Here is a 23,279-nt window from a genome sequence, read left to right on the forward strand (position 1 = left end):
ATAATTTTTTATAATGTTTGAAATGTGTCAGACTGTGGTTGGGAATTGAGTCCTTTTTCAGAACCAGTTTATTTTATTTGAAAATGAATACATTTTATTGCATATAGTACCATTAACAATTTTCAATATACAAAAATACACTCTCTTTTTTACACTTATTTTCTTTTTCTCCCTTGCTCACACACAAATACAAACACTGTTTTACCCACACACATTCCCGAGGCAGATTCTGCATTATGTATCTTTAATTGATTTAAATCATTGCAAATTGCTTTCATTCAGTGAGTGAGAGATTGAATGAGACAGAGGGAGAGAGACAGAATATTCTACAGAGAACGGGTGGAGATGCAGAGACAGACCAGATCTTGTCTTCTAATTGGATTTCACCCTCTTTTCATTTGTCTTCTTTCTGTAAACCTGGACTATCTCAGTCCAAAATATTGCCCTCAAACAGCAGGCTTCCATCCCTTCCTTTCTCTTTGCCTCTTATTCTGATGCTCCAAGAATAGATCTAAATAAACAGGCGTCTTCACAGTCATGTCTCTGAGGACATTTCAAATGGTCCCAGTGCTTTGGTGTGGCATCTATCAGCATCATTGTGCAGGCAGCACATCAAGAAGGTTACATTATTCAGAAAAGAAAACAGCCCGAAACAAAAAATAGAAGTTAGATTCACTTGCTTTCTTTATGCATTATTAAAATCCAGCTGATTCATATGCCTTTATAGTCTTAAAGGTTTAGTTCACCCTAAAAGGAAAATTCTGACATTAATTACTTACCGTCATGTTGTCCGACACCCAAAAGGACTTTGTTCTAACCTGACAAGCCAGACCCACATCAAGATGTTTGGTCTGGAAACTCACCATTGACAGGAATCAATCCCAGGGGCATGCAATTGGATGGCGCTACAACCAACCAGAGCAACGTGAAGCGGAGCTCGTTGATAGATTAAACATCCGCTGTAGCCAGTCGGCAAAACTCCGAACACATCTTCCCTTTTTAAGAATGACTTCAGTTCCGTTCTTAGTTCTTTTCTCAGAGAAAAGCTCAACTCCAAGTCTTCCAGAGTCGCGGTTAAAGCTGATTCGAAAGACCGCCTTTCACCAGCTTCTGTGTTTACTAGTAGCACGCAAGCACAAGCCGTCACTGTTAAGCCCCGCCCACCAACTCTATACACGATTTGATTGGCCTGACCAGAGTTTGCTTTTTATAGCTCAGACATGTATTGAAAGTTGCTAGACGATACTCACAGCAGATTACATTTGTTCCGCGTCTAGATTTCTAGGCTAATAAAATATGGCCTCGCCCTCCTTGTTTAATATTCTCGGAGGATGGGTTTATTTAAATATTGGAGCTGCTGATGTCAGCAAGTCTGGAGGAAAAGGCAGTAGTTCCCAACCGGCCGTTTGCTGTAGTCCTTAGAAATCAATTTCTTTAAAAGCAAATATCTCCCTTTGCATTAAACTTTGAGCACTGTAACTTTGCAGATGTTGTTTATGCTCAAACAGCAACATTACACACTAGCTGAAGTTAGAAAAGTAACATTTAATCCCTTTAACATGTTATAAAGTAAGATATCAAGCTTTCGGAGGACCACCTTCTGTATTCAACACTTTTAATTTAATTAACACAATTTAATTAACAAAAAAATTCAATTTGGCCAAATGAAAAATTTAGATGTGAAGGTCTAAATTCTTCACATCTAAAAAAATTTTCAGTTTACAGCATGTGACACTGAAGACTGCAATAATGGCTTTCGGAAATATTGCTTTTCCATCACAGGAATAAAATACATTTTTAAAAACACTTTTCTGTCCCTTCTTTCTGTAGTTCATCAGAACTATGTGGGGACAGATGCGGAGAAGAACCCCTTCTTCCTTTCTGTGGTTCTGTCAGACCAGAACAACCAGAGGGTCCCACAGTACCGAGCCATCCTCTGGCGCAAGACGGTGAGTCGTGTGTGCGTCACTTTTGCTCTGAGCAATGAGTGACTCACATAACAGATTGACCCCTTCATGAAGTGACTTCACTGTTTTGTGCTGTTGTCTCAGAGGCCAGTATGTGGACTAAATGCCTAAACACATTGAATGCACAGTGACACGGTATTAAACGTCACCTTCCTATGAACAACAAGGTCTCGGTTATAAAACCTTGTGTCATAGCCTCCAGCAATACTGGCTTGCCGTCATGCCATCACATTTCGCTTTATTTTTCTATAATATGTAAAATGTGTCCATTTTTTTCAGGGTACACTAAAAATCAGCCTTCCATACAGTCCGACAAAAACACTATCAGTCAAATCTATATTAAGGTAAGTCTGTCCGTAATGCACGGTTTCTATTCGCACATGCAAAGATTTAGTTCGAGCGAAATAAATAAAAATGCATTCATTTGCCCCTCTTGACCCTTTCACCCAGTGCCATGAATGTAGATCGTTTCGAAAAGGGCCCGAGGGAGATCCTTAACCCAGAGATTCAGAAGGTGCCCACCCACACCTGTCACTCAACATTACATGTCCTCTGCTCTGTTAATTGCTGTCTATTTTTTGCTCTGGTTTGTTGTTCTGCTTCATAATCACTTTAGGATTCAAACACAGCCACTGTCTGAGCTGCTATTGCTCCAGAGAGCTTAGCTTTTGTGGAAATTTATGCCGCTAATCAAAGGCCATTGTCAGTGGCGTTCAGATATTTGAATGCATGAACATGCTCGCTGTAATGTGTGTGTAACCCACACTATTAGTGATCCTAACTGGTGTTTTAGAAATTTAACCCCGATAGTAACTCGATCATTTTATTGTACTGGGATATAATGATATTTCTATTTTTTTTTTTTTTATTGTTGGCAGGACTTACTGGTGCTGGAGGAGCAAGAGGTTTGTACTGCCAAATGTGTGTATGTGTTTGGTTCAAGTATGAAATGCAAATAAATGACCTTCTTAGTGATTTCTAAATCCATTTCTTTGTGAATTCCCCCTGAATGCTCCCTCACGTGTTTGTATGTTCTTACAGGGCAGCGTAAACTTTAAATTTGGTGTTCTTTATGCCAAAGATGGACAGTTGACGGATGATGAAATGTTTAGCAACGGTAAGCACAGAACCACTCATAACATACTTATAATGCTAAATATGTATTTCCCTTTCTACTGACCAGATTTGACCTTCACACTGTGTAATAATAATGCACAGTAACAGGTTTCACTCATAAATACATCACATTACAGAAGTACAATACTATTAATTACAATTCACATTGATTTTATTATCTATGTGAACAGCATAAGGTGGCTCACTTGATGTCTGTTAAATGTGTTATTGCGCTACAATCAAGTTGATTTTCTATGTTTTTGCACTTTTTTCAGAAACAGGAAGTGAGACCTTTGACAAATTTCTGAATTTGCTTGGCGACACAATCTGTCTACAAGGCTGGGCAGGGTATCGAGGAGGACTGGACACTAAAAGTAGGACAAATACACATACATGCTTACAAATAAACAGAGGGATATGTTTCCCTTTTCACAGTATTTTACTCTCTCTCTCTCTCACTCTTTCTCTGTTTAGACGACACTACAGGAATGAATTCCATTTACACAGTCTATCAGGGTCATGAGCTCATGTTCCATGTTTCCACCATGTTACCTTACTCTAAAGAGAACAAGCAACAGGTATGTTGAAGAACACATAAGCTAAGGATGCACAATATGTTGCATAGAGACAGAGCCATGCCTAAAGAAGCTAAAAAACACATAACTAAGTTTTTATAAGCTGTGGACCCAGGAAGAATGGGTCAATTTTGGGATCCGGACACTCAGTATACCTCAGTATGCCTACGTGTGCAGTAAACATTTTGTCAAATATCCAAATATATATTATATTTCCTGTCGCTGATTACATATTTCCCTCCAGTAGGCGTAGTTCTCATTGTAATATAGCATGTCGCGTTCTGTCTCAATTGCCTGTATCCACTTTTGTGTCAACAGTTTATAAAAACTTCTGGGTTTTTGATTCTGTTTTTTTTTTAGCTTCTTTTCTGAACTCCTTGTCACATATCAGCTTTTAGACAATGTTAGATTTTTTGTAAAATGACAAGGAGGCTGCTTCCCGCAATAGAAAGTCTATGGAGATGATAGGTTTGTTTTCCTCTCCGGTGGGCGTGGCTTTCAGATTATGACACATGTTTCTATAGTGGTTACTGGCGGTGGTTATTGGTGGTTTATTCTATTGTGCACAGCTGCTTTTTAAAAGTTTGGGGTCGGTATGTTTTAAAAAAAAAATCTCTTATGCTTACCAAGGCTTTCATCTGATAAATAATACTGTAATATCATTATAATTCCGAAATATTATTACAATTATAATCACTTTTTATTGCAATAGCCTATGTTTTTAAATGATACATAACTCCATGTAAACCTTCTTTTGTTCAATTTAATTTAAATTATACATTTCTCAACAATAACAAAAGAATCGTACTGACCTCAAACTATTGAACGGTAGTGTACATTGGTCAGAATTGGATATACCATATTGTTAAGAAGATAAGACAATGCTTTTTTCTCTGAAATACATCGGAAAAAACGGGTTTGTCTTATATTCAGGGTCTAGACTTTTTATATGTCAAAAACACACCTGCAAAAAATTGATGGCGAATGTGCCAAGAAATGTGGCGTCAGAGTGTCGTCTTGTATTCGGAACAATACGGCATAATAGCAATAATGAATATTTAATTGTTCATGCTCATTACCTCTATTTTTAGTTTTAGATTATTTATTGTCATCATTTAAAATGTACTTAAAGTTAATCTTTATAACCCTCTAATAATTTAATGTAATAAGCCAGTCAAATGTAATCTTTAGCAAGTCCCAAAATACCAGTTTTTCACACTGTACATTGTAATGTCTAATTGTGATGCCCAAATTGCAGCATTTAAAACAACTGATTTTACTTTTTAGCATAAAAGTTTATTATCAGCCATAGCATGAAAATAATTATGAGATTATCATACTTTAATTATCAGCCTTGTCAGCCTAGTCCTGTCTGAATGGGAACATAGAAAGACATTCTGGTTCCAAACACACACAAAAAAAATTATAATAATCCACTACAAATAGAATAAGATAAAGACAAATAGAGAGCAAAAGAAATACAGAGAGAAGGGGAAATGAATGAGAAATGTGAATGGGCAAGGGGGCTGTGTGTGTTTGTTGAGGCAGAAAGGAGCCAGTCTGTAGCTCAGCAGGTGGTGAGGGGAAAACAGGCTATATTTAACATCCAAAAGCACTGGACATCACAGCGGTCAGTCTCTCCCTCTCTTTTCTCTGTTGCTTTTCCCCCTTCCCCCCTCAGCTCCATATCCTGATTACATCAAGCGTCAATCACTTCACTCTCTCTCACTTCATATCCCTCTCTTCTCATCACACAGTATTCCCTTTTCTCTCTCTCTCATGCTCTCCTTCCGTTTCTCATTTTTTCTCTTTCACTCTATCACATCGTATGACTGAGTACAAGTAGAGCTCTTGTGCACTGGAGGGCTTGTGGAAGCATTCACAATAGCAGGATTTTCAAAGTATTTGTGTCGGTTCAAGGTCTTGGCACTATACGTACAAGAGCCTCTTCTGCCCTCCTTGTCAATAACCGCTTTTACCAATGCCGAACCGCTCATGAGAAGAGCAGAAAAGCTCATACACGCTAAAAGTCCCTTGCTGACCCTAGAAGCATGCAGACGTACAGAACAGGAGGAAGAGTCAGGGATTAAGTACCTTTCACAAGGGAGAGTGAGTCTTTTCATGTGAGAAAACTGTTCTTTGGCCAAAAATGAAACTTCTGTCATCATTTTCTCATCCTTATGTCATTCTAAACCCGAATGACTTTCTTTCTTCTTTGGAGCATGAAGAACGATATTAAAGAATCATAGCTATTTTACATCAAGGACAGTTCATAGGGACTGCATTAAAGATACGATCACTACCAACTGTTGAATGGAGACGTTTGGTTGGGTATCGTTTAAATTTTACAGATTCCGATTCTGCTTATCGATTCCAATTCTTACCGATTCCTAATTTAGATTCCAATAGGGTAAACAACAAACAAAAACACTTCGATATCATTCACATTTTTTATTATTATTATTATTGTGAAACATTTCATTGTAGCTGAATACCATGAACAAACATCAACAGTCTAGCAACTTTTACCTATGGTTTAAAAATACCATAGGAAAAAAAAAGCCTAATATATATTTCACACATTATCAAAGATAATGAAGTCTCAGTAGAACGAATAAACAAATTAGCAATTGCACAAATTAAAAGCACTTGAACAAAGATAGCATTGAAATAATCAAATGTAAAATAACACTGCACTGTATTAATAAAATATATAGGCTATACATTACAAATATAGTTCAAAGTTATTCTGTCTAGAACTGAATGAATTTCAAAATATGAGAAAATATTATTTTTCTAATTTTTCACCCAATTTGTGGGTGAACTTTACCTTTAAAATCACCCTGTCAAACCGCTGGAAACATGTCAGTCATGAAAGCCAGTTGTTCAAGTGTTATGTGTGTCACTGGAAGGATGTTCTGTGTGACAGAAGGGGAAGTGGCAGAGAATCATAATCAAGCTCTCAGTAGAAACAAATCTGTCACTGCAATAAGTAAATACTCATTCCTGTCACAGCTCACGGTCAAGCGCATGTATCTGTGTCTGGATGCGTGTGTTTTTGTGTGTACGAGAAAGAGAGAGAGGCGAGAGAGAGAGAGAGAAAATGAGAGAGATACCGGCGAGAGATAGGCTACCGGAAGAGTGGAAGGTGAAAAACAGCCATGTAGTAATTGAGCTTTAAGGGGATGTTTGCGTGCGTGTGTGTGCTCTCGAGACAAAAGATAAAAGCTCTTTTCAAGCGTAATGGTCCAGACTCATTAACAAGCTCAATTATGCTTCCTGGCTAACGGGCATGAGGTGTCAGAGGGCATTATGAATGTCGAAACATGCCCACAGACCAAACTCTCCAACAAACCCACACAGAGACATGTATTCTTTTTCAAAATTAGAATATAAGTAACATTTCACCTACATGCTTACAAACTCTCATTTAGAGTGTTAGTAGAGTATAAGGGTTAGAATAAGTTGCAAAGTTACTTAAAAATAATGTTCAAAAGAGACTATCAAAATAAAGTGTTACCAAAAAAGTTGTTGTATTAGTAACTGTAACAAAAGCAGCTTTTTGAAATGTGCTTTACGCATGATTATAGCTTTAATTATTTTGCTCTGTGCAGGTAGAGAGGAAGAGACACATTGGGAACGACATCGTGACCATCGTATTTCAGGAGGGAGATGACGCCTCGCCATCCTTTAAACCCTCTATGATTCGCTCCCATTTCACACGTATCCGTCATCCTCAAACTAAGTGAAACTGCTGAAATGAGTCTGTCAGTGGCAGTGATTAGACTATTTATGGGTGAAATGTTTTTTTTTTTTTTTTTTTTTTTGGGGGGGGGGGTGGGGGGGTGGGGTTACATTAGTAGTTTTGCATGTGGAGCTATTGTATGGATGATTTCCTTTACGTACCCCCACAGATATTTTTGCCTTAGTTCGATATAATAGCCAGAATGATAGTTACAGGTATGTGTGTATCATATTACAATTTATTTTAATAATATATTTAATACACTACTGTTCAACAGTGTGAGGTCAGTAAGATTTCTTTGTTTATGAAATTAAGACTTATTATTCAGGAAGTATGAAGTGACAGTAAAGACTTTTATATTATTACAAAACATTTTTTTTTTTAAATAACCATCAAATTTTATCAAAGAATCCTGAAATTATGTGTTCTGGTTTCCATAAAAATATTTATCATTTATAACAATTGTTTCTTGAGCAAGACATTAGCATATTAGAATGATTTCTGAAGGATTATGTGACACTGAAGACACCATTACATGAATTACATTTTAAAATATATTGAAATAAAAAAATAGGAAACACTTTATAATAAGTACACTCAAAAAATTAATTTGTTGAATTTACTTTAAAAAGCAGTCAGGTGGTTCCACACAACTAAATTGCGTAAGTTTTACAAATAACAAATTAGTTATATGAACAAAAGAATATCAAGTAAAGCTGACAAAATTTCTTTAAGTAAGTAACCATTTGAATATGTCACTGTTACATAATGTTTATATGTGTAGTTTACTTAATAATGTTATGTAACATTTATAAAAGTTTATTATGTTAGGTGAACACATTTATCGATTTAACTTACCTTATTAAATTAACTACTTCTTCTATAAATGAATGTTTAAAAACAAAATTCCAAAATAACTTAATTGAGGGCAGGACATCCATCCAATAAATTTTTATATGAGTGCCCACAGCCTAAACATAGGCACCACCCTTCTGCATAATGGTAATCATAATTACAGAAAATCCTCTAATGTCCAACATAACTGAAGATTAAACACTAACATACACTAACAACATCTTTCCTTTTACTGAAAAACATAAAAATTACACTTTAATCCCAAAATGTACTCTCCTAATGCAGTCCCTTGCAAAGCATGCTGGGAACTACAGATCCATCAGCCAGTTTGTTCTTTTCATTCAGCAATGTTAAATTGACTGAACAAACACGTATTAAGTAATGCTGACAATGCTCATTTTTAGTAGAAACAACTCAGTAAACATATACCACATTTCAGGCTTCAAAAATAAAGATATAAAACTGTAATTTTTTTGTGAAGAATCAACAACAATTGGGACACAATCATGAAGTGAAAGGAAATGTATTGGATATTTCAAACTTTTTTAACTAATCAAAAACTGAAAAATTGGGCGTGCAAAATTATTCGGCCCCTTTACTTTTAGTGCAGCAAACTCTCTCCAGAAGTTCAGTGAGGATCTCTGAATGATCCAATGTTGACCTAAATGACTGATGATGATAAATAGAATCCACCTGTGTGTAATCAAGTCTCCGTATAAATGCACCTGCACTGTGATAGTCTCAGAGGTCCGTTTAAAGTGCAGAGAGCATCATGAAGAACAAGGAACACACCAGGCAGGCCCGAGATACTGTTGTGGAGAAGTTTAAAGCCGGATTTGGATACAAAAAGATTTCCAAAGCTTTAACCATCCCAAGAAGCACTGTGCAAGCGGTAATATTGAAATGGAAAGAGTATCAGACCACTGCTAATCTACCTAGACCTGGCCGTCTATCAAACATGTGGAAGGAGGTGCTCTGGTCAGATGAAACCAAAATTGAACTTTTTGGCAACAATGCAAAACGTTATGTTTGGCGTAAAAGCAACACAGCTCATCACCCTGAACACACTATCCCCACTGTCAAACATGGTGGTGGCAGCATCATGGTTTGGCCCTGCTTTTCTTCAGCAGGGACAGGGAAGATGGTTAAATTTGATGGGAAGATGGATGGAGCCAAATACAGGACCATTCTGGAAGAAAACCTGATGAAGTCTGCAAAAGACCTGAAACTGGGACGGAGATTTCTCTTCCAACACAAACAATGATCCAAAACATAAAGCAAAATCTACAATGGAATGGTTCAAAAATAAACGTAATGGCCAAGTCAAACTCCAGACCTGAATCCAATCGAGAATCTGTGGAAAGAACTGAAAACTGCTGTTCACAAACGCTCTCCATCCAAACTCACTGAGCTCGAGCTGTTCTGCAAGGAGGAATGGGCAAAAATTTCAGTCTCTCGATGTGCAATACTGATAGAGACATACCCCAAGCGACTACAGCTGTAATCGCAGCAAAAGGTGGCGCTACAAAGTATTAACTTAAGGGGACCGAATAATTTTGCACGTCCAATTTTTCAGTTTTTGATTTGTTAAAAATGTTTGAAATATCCAATAAATTTCGTTCCACTTCATGATTGTGTCCCACTTGTTGATTCTTCACAAAAAATTACAGTTTTATATCTTTATGTTTGAAGCCTGAAATGTGGCAAAAGGTCGCAAAGTTCAAGGGGGCCGAATACTTTCGCAAGGCACTGTATATATATAAACAATGTATAGACTACAAAATATTTACTACAAATTTACAATAAACAAATACTTTGCAAATGATTTGTTAGTACTTTATTGCTGTATACTTACTGATAGTGTAACCAAAAGTTATTTTAAAATGTAATAATTTTTGAAACATTATTTACTGTATTTTTCATCAAATAAAAGCTTTTTCAAAAACATTTTAAAAATCTTTCTGACCCCAAACTTTTTAAATGGTAGTGTGTATTATTTGTATCATAATCATTTTATTATGTTGCAGGTTGAAGATTTTCTCAGAGGAGAGTGTGCCTCTGTTTGGCCCACCTCTCCCTTCCCCTCCAGTGTTCACAGACCACCAGGAGTTCAGGGACTTTCTACTAGTTAAATGTTAGTAAACTTACCGGTACATAGAGTCGTTTTACATGACAGCATGAAATCAGTTTTCATAATCTTGCCTCTGAAAAAATCACTTTCTGCTAATGTAACCAAAAAATAACAATAAATACAAGCAATATCAAAAGCCTATTAATATTGATTCAAAGCATGAAATCCAATCCTACTAAATGGTTTTCTCACTGAATATCCGGTTTCAGTCAAAAATAGATTTTAAAATTCATTCCAAATGCCATTTCATGGCATTTCATTACACAGACCTCCTGTTAGAATACACACCTGTGTTTTTTCTGCTGCCAGCTTTAATGATTTGTTTAATGACTCCGTAAAGCAGATGCTTTCATTAAACAGACCTTGTAAAATGTGACATGTTGTTTCCTAAAGGTGATTCTTACATAATACCGTTACCTTTATCCTTCTGTCTTCTGTAGTAATAAATGGAGAAAAAGCCACTCTTGAGACTCCCACTTTTGCTCAGAAACGTCAGCGTACACTGGACATGCTGATCAGATCCCTGTACCAGGATCTCATGCCTGACATGCCCAAGGTATGGACATAATTTAGACCTGTGTTCTCAACCAAGGGGCCTCAAGATGATTTAAGATAAACCAAAATATTTCTTATTTATTATATTATAATATTTTGCAGTTACCCATGTCTTATAAGAAAGCCAAATTTTAAAAGTGTAATGTGTCATTTCCAGACCTGAAAAAGTCATGCATAGTAATTTAATATATAAAAAATAAAAGATTATAACATCATGGGCATGAGCATTTATGAATACACAAACGTAAACAAAAGTAAATGACAAAAAAAGGGCAATTCAAAAGGCCATATAAGGAATATTTTTGTGGACAATGAAGGGCCTTGGAGTCAAAAAGGTTTAAAACCACTGATCTAGCATACTATGTTTCTGTACATTATTCTGTTTCTACATTTATCCTGAAGCTATTACCTCATTTTTTTCCCCTGCCATATATGTTTCTTCTCACAAATCTCTTTTGTTCATAAATACCACTCTTTCAAACCACTGGGCTGTCAAATGCACTTTCATTCTGTCGCAGCACCCTGCCAGCTGGTCCTAAAGCTGGATACTGTCTTTTTATTGTTGTCTCAGGAACCAGGAACCGCTTTCAGTTTTTTAAATGTGCAGTTTTTATATTTTAGGGAGAAGAAAAGACCTGCTGCAAAACAATACAAAGACAAAACAATCTTGTTGTCAGAATTTGAACCATTATTTCCCTGTGATTCCGAACCCAATGTACAGTATCACTACTGATAAGGTCCTGATAAGGTCTTTCTTGCTGTTTCTGAGTCAGTCTCTCAGACCCATATTCATCTCTACTGCACCTGTAGGTTCCCTTCTCTCCACAGAACATGCTGAACCGACGCTCATTCAGCGATGTACTGCCAGAGTCGCCCAAATCGGCTCGTAAAAAAGAGGAGGCGCGCCAGGCTGAGTTTGTTCGGGTGGGACAGGTAGGATATATGCATCTAAGCAAATATGATATTCCACATTGGTATGAAAGAGAATGTTATTGTTATTAATAAATATATTATTGTGTCCAGGCCTTGAAGCTGAAAACTATAGTTCGAGGAGATGCGCCCACCAGTCTTGTCACTACTGGCCTTTGCAGGAAAGAGGTGAGAGGGGCACGAGGATAAAGCAAGGGATGTAAACGAGTTATTTGCTTACGATTCCTCTCTTACAGTGTTTCCCTATGTTTTCTGCAGCCATGGGAGTCACAGTCGTTCTGCAGCAGTTTCCCATATGATATAGTCTGTGGAGACTCATGGGGACAGTCATTACTGGTCGCCACAGATTCAGCAGGGGTCATGCTGCTGGAGGGTGAGAAACAACACAGCTGGACAGAGTAGCGCTTTTCTTTCTTTCTTTCTTTTTGCTAAATGTCATTGGTCGCAATATACAATACATTTAAACGTGAATCTAAATTGCATAAATAAGATTTCAGGGCTATAATAAAGGGGTGGAACATACTTAGCAAGAATGAGCAGAAGGGATTAACTATACTCCTTTAATCAAGTGAAACAATTGTCCAGGAATCACAGGAGTAAACAACGGCAGTGTAACGGCTTATATAAATAAACACAATACAACACTGGACGAGGACCAGAACCAAACTCAGGACTTAAAAACTAAGGCAATAACAATAAACTAAATAAGAAACAGCTGATAATTATAGGTAACCATAGAAACAAACATAATCACAAACCAAGGGAACGAGACTAAACTAAGGAAATAGGAACTAAGGGAAATAAAACATAACGTCAAAATAAGACTCCATAACCATGACGAGGATAGCATTTTCAAAAAATAATAATTGTCAGGGACTTCTATCCTCACATAGAGCTATAACATGGCTTCAGAGGACTGTTCGACAATAAAATAAAGCAATATGGAATTGTGTTCTATGGTACATTATATGGTCGTTTTTAGTCATTTTTGAAGCCCCTGGTTATCATGTATATTGAATGAAAATAAATAAGAAATGAATATGCTGTAACACTTTATTTTAGGGTTCAGTTGTTAAGTTGCTTATTAGCATGCATGTTACTAGGATATTGGCTGTTTATTAGTACTTAAAAAGCACATATTAATGCCTTATTCTGCATTACCTTATTTTGCATCCCTTAATCCTACCCAACACCTAAACTTAAACACTACAAAAGCTACATTAATAAGCATATTAGTAATTTATTGAGGCACAAGTTATAGTTAATAATGAATATGTGTTCCCCATACTACAGTGTTACCGAATATGCTCAACATATTCTTTTGTGATCTATGTGTCACATGATCCTTCAGAAAACATTTTAATATGTTGATTTGATGCTCAAGAAACATTTCTTATTATTGTCAATGTTGAGAAGAGTTGTACTGCTTACTGAAAATGTGATATCTTTTCAGGATACTTTGATGAATAAAAGTTCAAAAGAACAATATTTATTTAAAATAGAAGTATATTTTGTAGCATTTGTTTTTTTTTTACCAATTGAATGTGTTCTCGTTGAGTAAAAGTATTAATTTGATCCAAAAAAAAAACTTAAAAAAACTACAAAAAAAAAAAAACATCTTACTAACCCCAATTCTTTTAACAGTAGTGTTTGTATGGTGCAGGTGGCACGTTTGTGTTCTTTGAAACTAACTTGCTGAATCTGATCAAATTTGTCCTCTTTTTTAGCCTCAGATCCACTGTTCTCCAATGCAGGTATGTATAACATGCCCACAACACTACAGTAGATATGAAGGCTTATCTATATTACATGTATTTATACTGTACATGTATCCAAGTATATTTTTGTAGTGCCAGTATCAAATGTGTCTGTTAATCAAAGCAAGTGAATATAATTTGGGTAACTTGAATATACCTTTTATAAGTTACCATGCAAACCACAAACTAATCTTGCTTTGCATGTTGATCTAGATTCACCAATCCTGCCTCCGGTGCAGGTGTTTGACAAGACCTTGACGGTCAAACAATTGCACGTGCTTGAACCTCAGGACCTCCTCATTGCTAGAGCAGATAAGGGTAAGATATGTGTTTTGTTTTTATATTTATATGAGCATATAAATAATATGAATAATATGAAATAAGATGTGTTAATGTGGGTAGAAAAAGGGTGTAGAACAATCTTCTAAGAGAGAGAGTATAAGAAAGAAATAGACCAAAGAAAAGTGGTGAAGGAATCTCTTGGTCCTTTGCTCTAATAAGCATCTTTATCCAGCTAAGAATACCACAAATGGCATTCACACACACACACACACACACACACACGCGCGCGCGCCCGTGATCGTGTAAGGGCAGATTACCTTTGGTTCACATTTTCTAGACTTATATCTCATTATAAAGAGAACCAAGAGTAGAGATGCATTTAGTCTCTTCCACCATCTTCTATACTGATCATTAGTTCAAGACGGTGTACAGCAAACTCTTACTCTTATTGGGAAGCACAGCTTCTGCAGAGGGAAAATAATGAATCCATTATAAACTCTGTCACCAAGCAACTTTCATTCACTATGACAGGCATTTGAAATCCAAACATGTTGCATTAGCTGAGACGTCATTCAGTTTGATGAGACGGATTTCTCTTTTGTTGCCAGGCACTGTCATATATTAATAGGAAGCTTAATTTGTAGATTTCGTTAAAAAGCTAAAGTAATCACGCTCATTTGAATAACTGTACCGGGAATGTATAAGAGTGCTTGAAATTTGGTTTAATTTTAATTACTTTTTGTAAAATTTCAACTCTGTTGCAGGGAAAGACGCTCGACTGTATGTTTACAGGCTGAGCATGCTCAAACGAGGGATCGAGGAGCGGCAGCTTGTCCGCACCAAGTGTGATAGTCGAGAGAACAAGCTTGAGAAAACCAAAGGTATGAACAACTTGTCTATATATATGGACATACTGTATATATAAAATCACTTATTAAAAGTTTTCTAAATTCAAAAGACTTCCTAATGCTACTTGAGAGATATTCTAAAAGCATGTGTTCAATATTTGCTATTTTATGACTGTGTGCGCAATACAATCCCGATTCCAAAAAAGTTGGGACACTGTACAATTTGTGAATAAAAACAGAATCCAATGATGTGGAAGTTTCAATTTTCAATATGTTATTTAGAATACAACATAGATGACATATCAAATGTTTAAACTGAGAACATTTATAATTTTAAGGGAAAAATAAGTTGATTTTAAATTTCAAAAAAGTTGGGACAAGGCCTATACCACTGTGTGGCATCCCCTCTTCTTTTTATAACAGTTCGGCTAACGTCTGGGACTGAGAGACAGGTTGCTCGAGTTTAGGAATAGAAATGTTGTTCTTGTCTAATACAGGCTTCTAGTTGCTCAACTGTCTTAGGTCTTCTTTGTCACATCTTACTCTTTATGATGCACCAAATCTTTTCTATGGGTGAAAAATCTGGACTGCAGGCTGGCCATTTCAGTATCTGGATCCTTCTTCTACGCAGCCATGATGCTGTAATTGATGCAGTATGTGGTCTGGCATTGTCATGTTGGAAAATGCAAGTTCTTCCCTGAAAGAGACGACATCTGGATGGGAGCATATGTTGTTCTAGAACTTGGTATATACCTTGCAGCATTGATGGTGCCTTTCAATATGTGTAAGCTGCGCATGCCACATATAATCATGCAACCCCATACCATCAGAATTCTGATGCAGGCTTCTGAACTGAGTGCTGATAACAATTTAGGTTGTCCTTATCCTCTTTACACTGTAAAAATGTAAAAACAAAATGCAGGTCTCCAATTGAAAATTTTCTAGTGACTGATCACATCTAAAATTTTTAGTTGGCCAAATAGAATTTCTGTGAATTGATGCAATTTAATTGACAGAAATTCAATTTGGTCAACTGAAAAATATAGATGTGATCAGTCACTAGAAAATTTTCAATTGGAGACATGCATTTTTTTTACAATGTAGTTCGGCTGACATGGCCTCCCAGTTTTCCAAACAGAACTTACAATTTTGAGCCTTCTGACCACATAACAGTTTCTCGCTTTGCCACAGTCCATTTTAAATTACCTTTGGCCCAGAGAAAATGCCTGTGCTTCTGGATCATGTTTAGATATGGCTTCTTTTTTGACCTAGATAGTTTTAGCCGGCAACGGCGAATGGCAAGGTGGATTATGTTCAGCAACAATGTTTTCTGCAAGTATTCCTGAGCCCATGTTGTGATTTTCATTACAGTAGCATTCCTGTATGTGATGCAGTGCCGTCTAAGGGCCCAAAGATCACGGGCCTCCACTATGCACTGAAAAAAATGACTTTGTGGTATGGTAAAATCTATTACATTAATTCATGTAATTATTACATTGTAAAATCAAGTTTAAGTTGGAACTATATATCTTAAGTAAAATGTACACAGTCTATTCATGTAATAACTTAACTGAGAAAAAAGAGTAAATTTTTTAATATATTTACAAATAATATTTAATGTTTTATAGTCACAGCACATTCAACAAAAATATTAAGTAAATTTTAATCTGAAAAGCAAAGTGCATTTGAAAATGCGCACAGATTTTTCGCAAAGATCCAACTTGTTCAGTGGTGGCAGAGACAGTCATTTTGGGATGTTGCTTTTATGTGGCTGACTTATTCTCAATCAGTTTTAACTTTCACTGAACGTGAGTTTTAATCACAATAACGGTAGCCAACGCTACATAAGTTCTTATTGAGAATTAATAGAGTTTTTTTATGTCACCATTATGGCGATGAGTGTTTTCTTTAGTTGGGCAGTTGCCGACTTTTTAATGTTAGTGTTTCTCTCACTGCTGTGACTGAGTTTGCTATGGCAAGAAAAGCAGAGAAAACATGATCAGATGCTGTCGACTGCTTGATGATCAGAATATGATCATTGTGTAGTGGCTTAATTCACCAATCTTATACCTGAATATGAGCAATATACTATTAACCTTGTTTTATTCTAGAAAAGATCCAGCACAGTTTTAACCAGAAAAGTTGAATACATTTTATAACAGACTGTACACTTAGCACTTTGAACACCTGCAAGCTTTTCTCACACACAGATATCAAGATTCAGCCTAAGAATCTCAACAATGGTGACATGCTTCATGCCACAATGCATTCTGGGAGCATCATGCAAAACTAAGAAATATCAGCAATATTCACTTGGGTTTGTAATTGGATGCAATGGTAATCTGAGTGAAAGTTACAATCTATAGATGAGTATTGCCAGTGCAATTTACTTGTGTATTTTACATTAAAAAAATAAGTGGTTCTAGTAAGTAAATATTACTTAGAATAGCCCGAGTAAAGATTACAAGCACTTACTGTGTGGAAAAAGTTTCCTAGCTTTTTTTAAGTAAATGTCACTCCAAATTTTTTTCAGTGTGGTTTTCCAGCCTTGACCATCGCACAGAGCCTCTAATTGCTACCCGTCCCAACTTTTTTGGAATGCGTAGCTCTCAGGAAATCCAAAATGAACCAATATTTGGAAAAATTGCTATAATTCAATAATAATTCAAAATGTCTCACTTTCAACATTTGATATGTTATCTATATTCAGTTGTGAATAAAGTATAAGTTTATGAGATTTGTAAATTATTGCATTCCTTTTTTATTCACAATTTGTACAGTGTCCCAACTTTTTTGGAATCGGTTTGTACAAAATGACAACAAATAGCATCATTGTTACCATATCTTGGACACTGTTTTTGATGATTAGCTATGAATGTTGTCAAAATCAAGAATACACATTGCATACATTTGGAAGTAACATAATTGTGTTTCCTCAGGCTGTCATCTCTACTCCATAAACACACATCATGGGGTAGAGCTTAGAATAGTTGCGGCGATAAGAAACAAGCTTCTTCTGATCACCAGGAGACAGTCACGCCTCGATTGCCTCAGCTCTGTCGCTACAGTCACAGTGACCACTGACTCACCCGTGGAAGAGTTCCAATACATACGGGTAGGGCACGGGTTCAACACACAAATGTCATGCATGGAAGTTTATTTTCATCGCAAGTTAACTGGATTTTACTGTCATTTGGAGCTTATAGGAAAGCTTCTCACAGACATTTAGCTACCTTTAAGCTCTCAACATTTCAGATGTTTGCTGTTGCTTATCTTAGGAGATCTGCTTATGTGACTCCCCGGTGGTCATGGCTCTGGTTGACGGCCCAACAGGAGAGAATGACCACATGATCTGTGTGGCCTACAGACATCAGTTTGACTTGATCAATGAGAGCACAGGAGACGCCTACAGACTGCATCATGTAGACTCCAACCGGGTGAGAATACAAACTTGCATTACTAAATAAAAAAATAAGGCATTTTGTATGATCTTGTTTATTTTGTTAAAATGATTCACATTTTCGCAGATTCCGCAAAGTGGTTCACATACTTTTTCTTGCAATTACAGTAAAACTGTTATTTTAATGATAGTGTTCACATTGTTACTGTTTTTATTGTATTTCGATCAAACAAATGCTGAGCATAAGAGATTTCAAATACCAAAAAGAATTATGAACTTTCGAATGGTAGGGTACACATTCATATACAGTATACAATATAACACAATCCAAATATCCTTTTGTACATCAGTTTTGAACACCACTCTATTATAAAATAAGGCAAGGCAAGTTTATTTATATAGCACATTTCATACACAATGGTAATTCAAAGTGCTTTACATAGAAAAGGAATAAAAATAATCATAAAATAATCACCTTGTATGCATAAGAAAATAAAAATCATATTTAACTAAGGGCTAAAATACTATTCCTGGCTACCTGAATCACTAAATTCAGAGCTTCTCTATCTGTCTCAGTAAGTTCTACTACTTTCAGCTACAGTTCAACTACAGTTTTTGATTGGTGTTGATATTTGTGTCTATTATTGACATAGACACTTGACTTTTTTCCAGGTGAACTTTGTTGCTGCCATAGATGTGTATGAAGATGGAGAGGCTGGACTTCTTCTTTGCTATAACAGTTAGTGTCTATTTAAATGTCAGTGATTGTATCTTTGTAGTCAGATCCTCTAATGCTATACTTCTCTTCGAACAGATATTTGCGTATATAAGAAGGTGTGTCCGTTTAACGGAGCCACACCCATGATTCAGCCCAACTCTTCAGACTTCCATTTCAGCTGGAACCAAATGCCCAACGCTATTGGTCAGTACCTTTAGGGCCTGCATATCAGACAACGCTTAAATATTCTTTAGTATTACTACTTCATCTTTATTTCAACACTCCTTTTTTTATTTGCAGAAATAACTAAGATATCTACCTGTTGTGTCGCTTCCTGTGTTACAGTGTGTGCATTCCCATATATCCTCGCATTCACCACTGACTCCATAGAGATCCGGTTAGTTGTTAATGGAAACCTAGTATATACAGCTGTTGTTCCAGAATTGCAACTGACTGCGTCCAGAGTAAGTGTTCAAGCCATAAGGCTTTCTTTTTAAATACATTATACAGCTGTATACAGTATTTATCAGCAAGTATACAGAATATACAATGGGGTCTAAAATTTTATTTATTTGATTAGTTTTACAAAAAAGAATAAAAAAACTTTTAAGATGTTAAGATGTCTTTATTAAGATGTATTGATAAAATAATTAGTAGTGAAATAATTTGGACCACTCTTTATGTGAATTATGTATTTATTTGATATATGACGCTTGCCTTTTATTTATAGTGTATCACTTGATACTCATTATACAGTACTGTTCAAACAGTTTGAGTCTGTAACATTTTTGTAATTTTTTATTTATCTTATGTTCACCAAGGCTGCATTGTATTTGATCAAAAATACTGGGAAATGTTTGTATTAATAATAATAATAATAATTAATAAAATATATAATTTTAATTTAAAAATGTAATTCATTCATTGTGATGGCAAGTTTACAATGTGGAGAACAGTTGTGCTGCTTAATATTTTTGTGGAAATTGTGATATTTTCAGGATTCTTTTGATTCTTTGACAGTTCAAAAGAACATAGTTGATTTAAAATAAAATAAAAATTGCAACAGTTTAAAAGACTTTTCTGTAATTTTTTTAACATTTTAATTATTAAATCTTACTGACCCCAAACTTTTGAATGGTAGTGTACACAGAAAATGTACTGATGACATTGAGTGACATCATCTCTATTATAAAATGCATTCCCCCATCAGTCACATTACTGGCTGCTTTATCTTGATATTTCTTCCTGTTTCTTTCTGCAGTCTGATATCTATTTCATCTCGTCAGCACCTATAAACTCTGCCTCTAACTGTAGCTCCAGAGACACTAGTTCCCAGAGTTCCCCTCAGACTCCCACCGGCTATGAGATGCCCGTCTTCCCTTCACCGCTCGGAGATGGTATGCTTCTGCTCTTGATGGAACATGTACACTATTTACCTTACCAATTTTCCTTAACTGAATTCCCGTTCTATTGAACGTAGGTATTTGTGTTTAGGATTTGAGAGAGTGTGATACTGGGTGAATTCACCCATTACTTATAAGTATATCATATGTTGTTGTTATTTTTTGCTGTTATAGGGTAGCGAGTTACGTACATGCGAGTCGTCTAACTGTCTTTGTGTGTTGTCTTACGCTGCTTTTGTCTTTTAATCTGTGCGTGGGTTGGGTTGATATATTGCTCTTTTCCATCCCTGGTCCAGATTGTATTCGGATCCCCTACGGCACCAAGCTATCCCTCTACATGTCTAAAGACTCTGAAGGTACTGCAGGCACTTCTGTTGCCTACATTTCCCATGCTGCCTCACTAATGCACGTTACCATGGAGACTCACCCTGTCTATTATTCAATTAACAAACGCATGCAGACGGTGTTGAGTGAAATGTGCAGCTAACATAATGTGTCCCTTCCTCCTTGCAGTCTCATGGAAAGAATAACTAAGACAGATAGAGGAATGGTGGCATGAGGAGTCTTTGGGGAAGAAACTGAAGTGAATGAGATAGAGAGATTGTAGGGGAAATCAATAGACAGAAAGAGACAGATACATAGGGATATGGGACACATTTGCTGCAGCATGAGTTACAGATCGCTATATCACCATGGATACTTTTGTCAGAGCCCCTCTTCTCTTCGTGCGCACACACTGTCTGGTCGGCCCTCCAGAGCTTAGCACTTCTGTCTACGCACGCGGCCTGAAGAGGGCACAAGGGGCTGTGACAAAATCCACATCCTGGTGTTTTTAAACATCCAGTCAGTTGCCTGTGGCTGCCATTTTTGCACCATGGGAAATAGACCGACATACCATTACTTATCTCAACATAATGTTCACATTAATTCAACAACATTTTGGTAACACTTTACATTAAGGTTCAGTTTGTTAAAATTTGTTAATGCATTTGGTACCATGAACTAAAAATTTAAATTGCATTTACAAAATGTATTAATCTACAATAAAATCAATTAACAATAATCAACATTAATGTATTATAAACAAACATGAATTAACAACGCTATATTTTTAAATGAACATTATTCTGGATTAATGTTCATTGTTGGTGCTTTGTACCTCAAAGCATTTACAAATTTTAGTGAATTTAATGATAAAGTATTACCATTTCTTGCTAAATGTTTTGTTTTCTATCTATTTGTGTACAACAAATTCGATATAATATGAAAGTTTGGGTCGGAAAGATATTTTAAATTTAAATTATTTTAAATTATTTTTTTAAACATACTTGAACTAACAATACAGTAAAAACCGTAATGTTGTCAAATATGATTATAATTTAATATTAAAAAAATGTCCTATTATATTATAAAGTGGAGTTTATTATTGTGGTGGCAAAGCTGAATGTTAAGTAGATCCTTCAGAAATCGTTCTAATAATCCTGATTTTATATATATATATATATATATATATATATATATATATATATATATATATATATATATATATAATGTACCGTGCTGTCCTGCATGGAGCAAAGATGTCTGTGAAATACTTTCATTGTTTTCCACACACACGCATGGATTTATAACGAAATAGTCCTGTGTTTGATTATGGCTCTCTAATTATTCTAAATTAACTTAAAGGGGAAGCATTCTTCCTCGCCTGGAAATCTGTATATGCTGTTGGACATTGTCATGTCTCTAACCAGATAATTGCTCTGTTATCTCACATTACTTTTCAAGAATGTTTGTTGCTACTAATTTATGTGTGAATTTTTATTTTTTTTTATTTTTTTTAAAGGATACAGTATTCAATATAGCAAGAATGCTTGTGCACTAGTATCTTCAGTATCCTTTATATTCATAATTTATATGCATGCATTATTTCTTATTTTTCTTACTGAAGCATCCTACCCAGACAAAAGTAGCATAAGGTTTAGGTGTTTTAGAGTTCTATTGTGTTGTTTCTTTATTATGAAGCTTCTTCTGACAGCATATACTGTACTTTTTTTCTTCTTTTTTTTACTCTTTTTTTTTTTGAGACATTGTTGAAGGTTCACACTTCATATTGATATGTTAACCCTATTTTGTTGCAGTGGCCTAGCAATTTGTGCCATTCCATCATTTTCTGCTCTCGCTCTACCAAAAGTTTTCCAAAACCAAGTGATTTTACATGGAATTGTTCATTGATATACAGACAGCTGGCACTGATCAAGTGGCTTCCCTTTTAAACACCTGCATTTGGCTGCCCTAGTTTCGGAGGAACAGGAATTAGAGATTCACTTCTATTCTTTAAGCCATCTACATGATGTCAAGTTATTGTTTTACAAGACTTAGTCAAGACTCAAGTTTTAAACTTGAGTCTCAAACCTAGTGGAAAGAAAAGTTGAGAATCAAGTGTTGTGCTTCTGGTTGGTTTCGTGCTAATTAAATGATCATGAAAACAAAAATCAATAATGTAACAGACCCAGCTTTTCTGATAGCTGACAATGAAATGTCCCAAAAATCCCATTCCTGGTCTGACTTTTTTTTTTTTTGGTCTTATTTTAGGCTTTATTTTGTCTATAAGGTTAAACTGACAGTTTTACTGGATCTGGCTTAGAATATTTTAGGCAGTAGACAAATGTAAACACATAAGATTAGGCTCACTGTGCCCAAAAAGTCTGTGAATAAATAGCTCAACCGGCGTCATCAGATCAAGTCTGAGTTGAGTCACAAGTAATTGCAATGAAGTCTAAAAACAGACTTCTGTCACCCTCCAGTCTACCTAGTCATGAGTCTGAAGTCCACACTTTGGAGGGAGGAAAAAAGAACACGGAAATCGGAAATCGCCCCTTGTACCCTCAAATAGGGCATTATCTGAGGGGACAGAACTTTGTAGTGGTGTCCGAAACCATAGTGGATATTATTGAGTGGACGACTCATTCAATCCCACATTGCACTGCAATAACGAGT

At 35.9% G+C, this 23,279-nt stretch overlaps 1 protein-coding gene across 4 annotated transcripts in view; it reads left to right on the forward strand.

The window, feature by feature from the left end:
• Positions 1-23,279, forward strand: part of garnl3 (GTPase activating Rap/RanGAP domain like 3) — a 95,882-nt gene that overhangs the window by 66,823 nt on the left and 5,780 nt on the right. For 3 of the 4 annotated variants that reach the window (XM_067438665.1, XM_067438668.1, XM_067438666.1), the window contains exons 5-28: positions 1,831-1,949; positions 2,247-2,311; positions 2,418-2,481; positions 2,846-2,872; positions 3,009-3,084; positions 3,359-3,457; positions 3,558-3,661; positions 7,273-7,381; positions 7,573-7,618; positions 10,286-10,392; positions 10,830-10,945; positions 11,755-11,877; positions 11,968-12,042; positions 12,133-12,247; positions 13,602-13,628; positions 13,845-13,949; positions 14,678-14,794; positions 17,701-17,876; positions 18,040-18,198; positions 18,834-18,900; positions 18,976-19,083; positions 19,225-19,343; positions 20,141-20,276; positions 20,579-20,638. In XM_067438665.1, the coding sequence (XP_067294766.1) occupies positions 1,831-1,949; positions 2,247-2,311; positions 2,418-2,481; positions 2,846-2,872; positions 3,009-3,084; positions 3,359-3,457; positions 3,558-3,661; positions 7,273-7,381; positions 7,573-7,618; positions 10,286-10,392; positions 10,830-10,945; positions 11,755-11,877; positions 11,968-12,042; positions 12,133-12,247; positions 13,602-13,628; positions 13,845-13,949; positions 14,678-14,794; positions 17,701-17,876; positions 18,040-18,198; positions 18,834-18,900; positions 18,976-19,083; positions 19,225-19,343; positions 20,141-20,276; positions 20,579-20,638 (2,319 nt within the window). The remainder of the gene's footprint in view (positions 1-1,830; positions 1,950-2,246; positions 2,312-2,417; positions 2,482-2,845; positions 2,873-3,008; positions 3,085-3,358; positions 3,458-3,557; positions 3,662-7,272; positions 7,382-7,572; positions 7,619-10,285; positions 10,393-10,829; positions 10,946-11,754; positions 11,878-11,967; positions 12,043-12,132; positions 12,248-13,601; positions 13,629-13,844; positions 13,950-14,677; positions 14,795-17,700; positions 17,877-18,039; positions 18,199-18,833; positions 18,901-18,975; positions 19,084-19,224; positions 19,344-20,140; positions 20,277-20,578; positions 20,639-23,279) is intronic. The other variant, XM_067438667.1, reaches the window with a different exon arrangement.

This window comes from Pseudorasbora parva, chromosome 3, assembly GCF_024679245.1.
Source record: "Pseudorasbora parva isolate DD20220531a chromosome 3, ASM2467924v1, whole genome shotgun sequence".
Taxonomy (NCBI): Eukaryota; Metazoa; Chordata; class Actinopteri; order Cypriniformes; family Gobionidae; genus Pseudorasbora; species Pseudorasbora parva.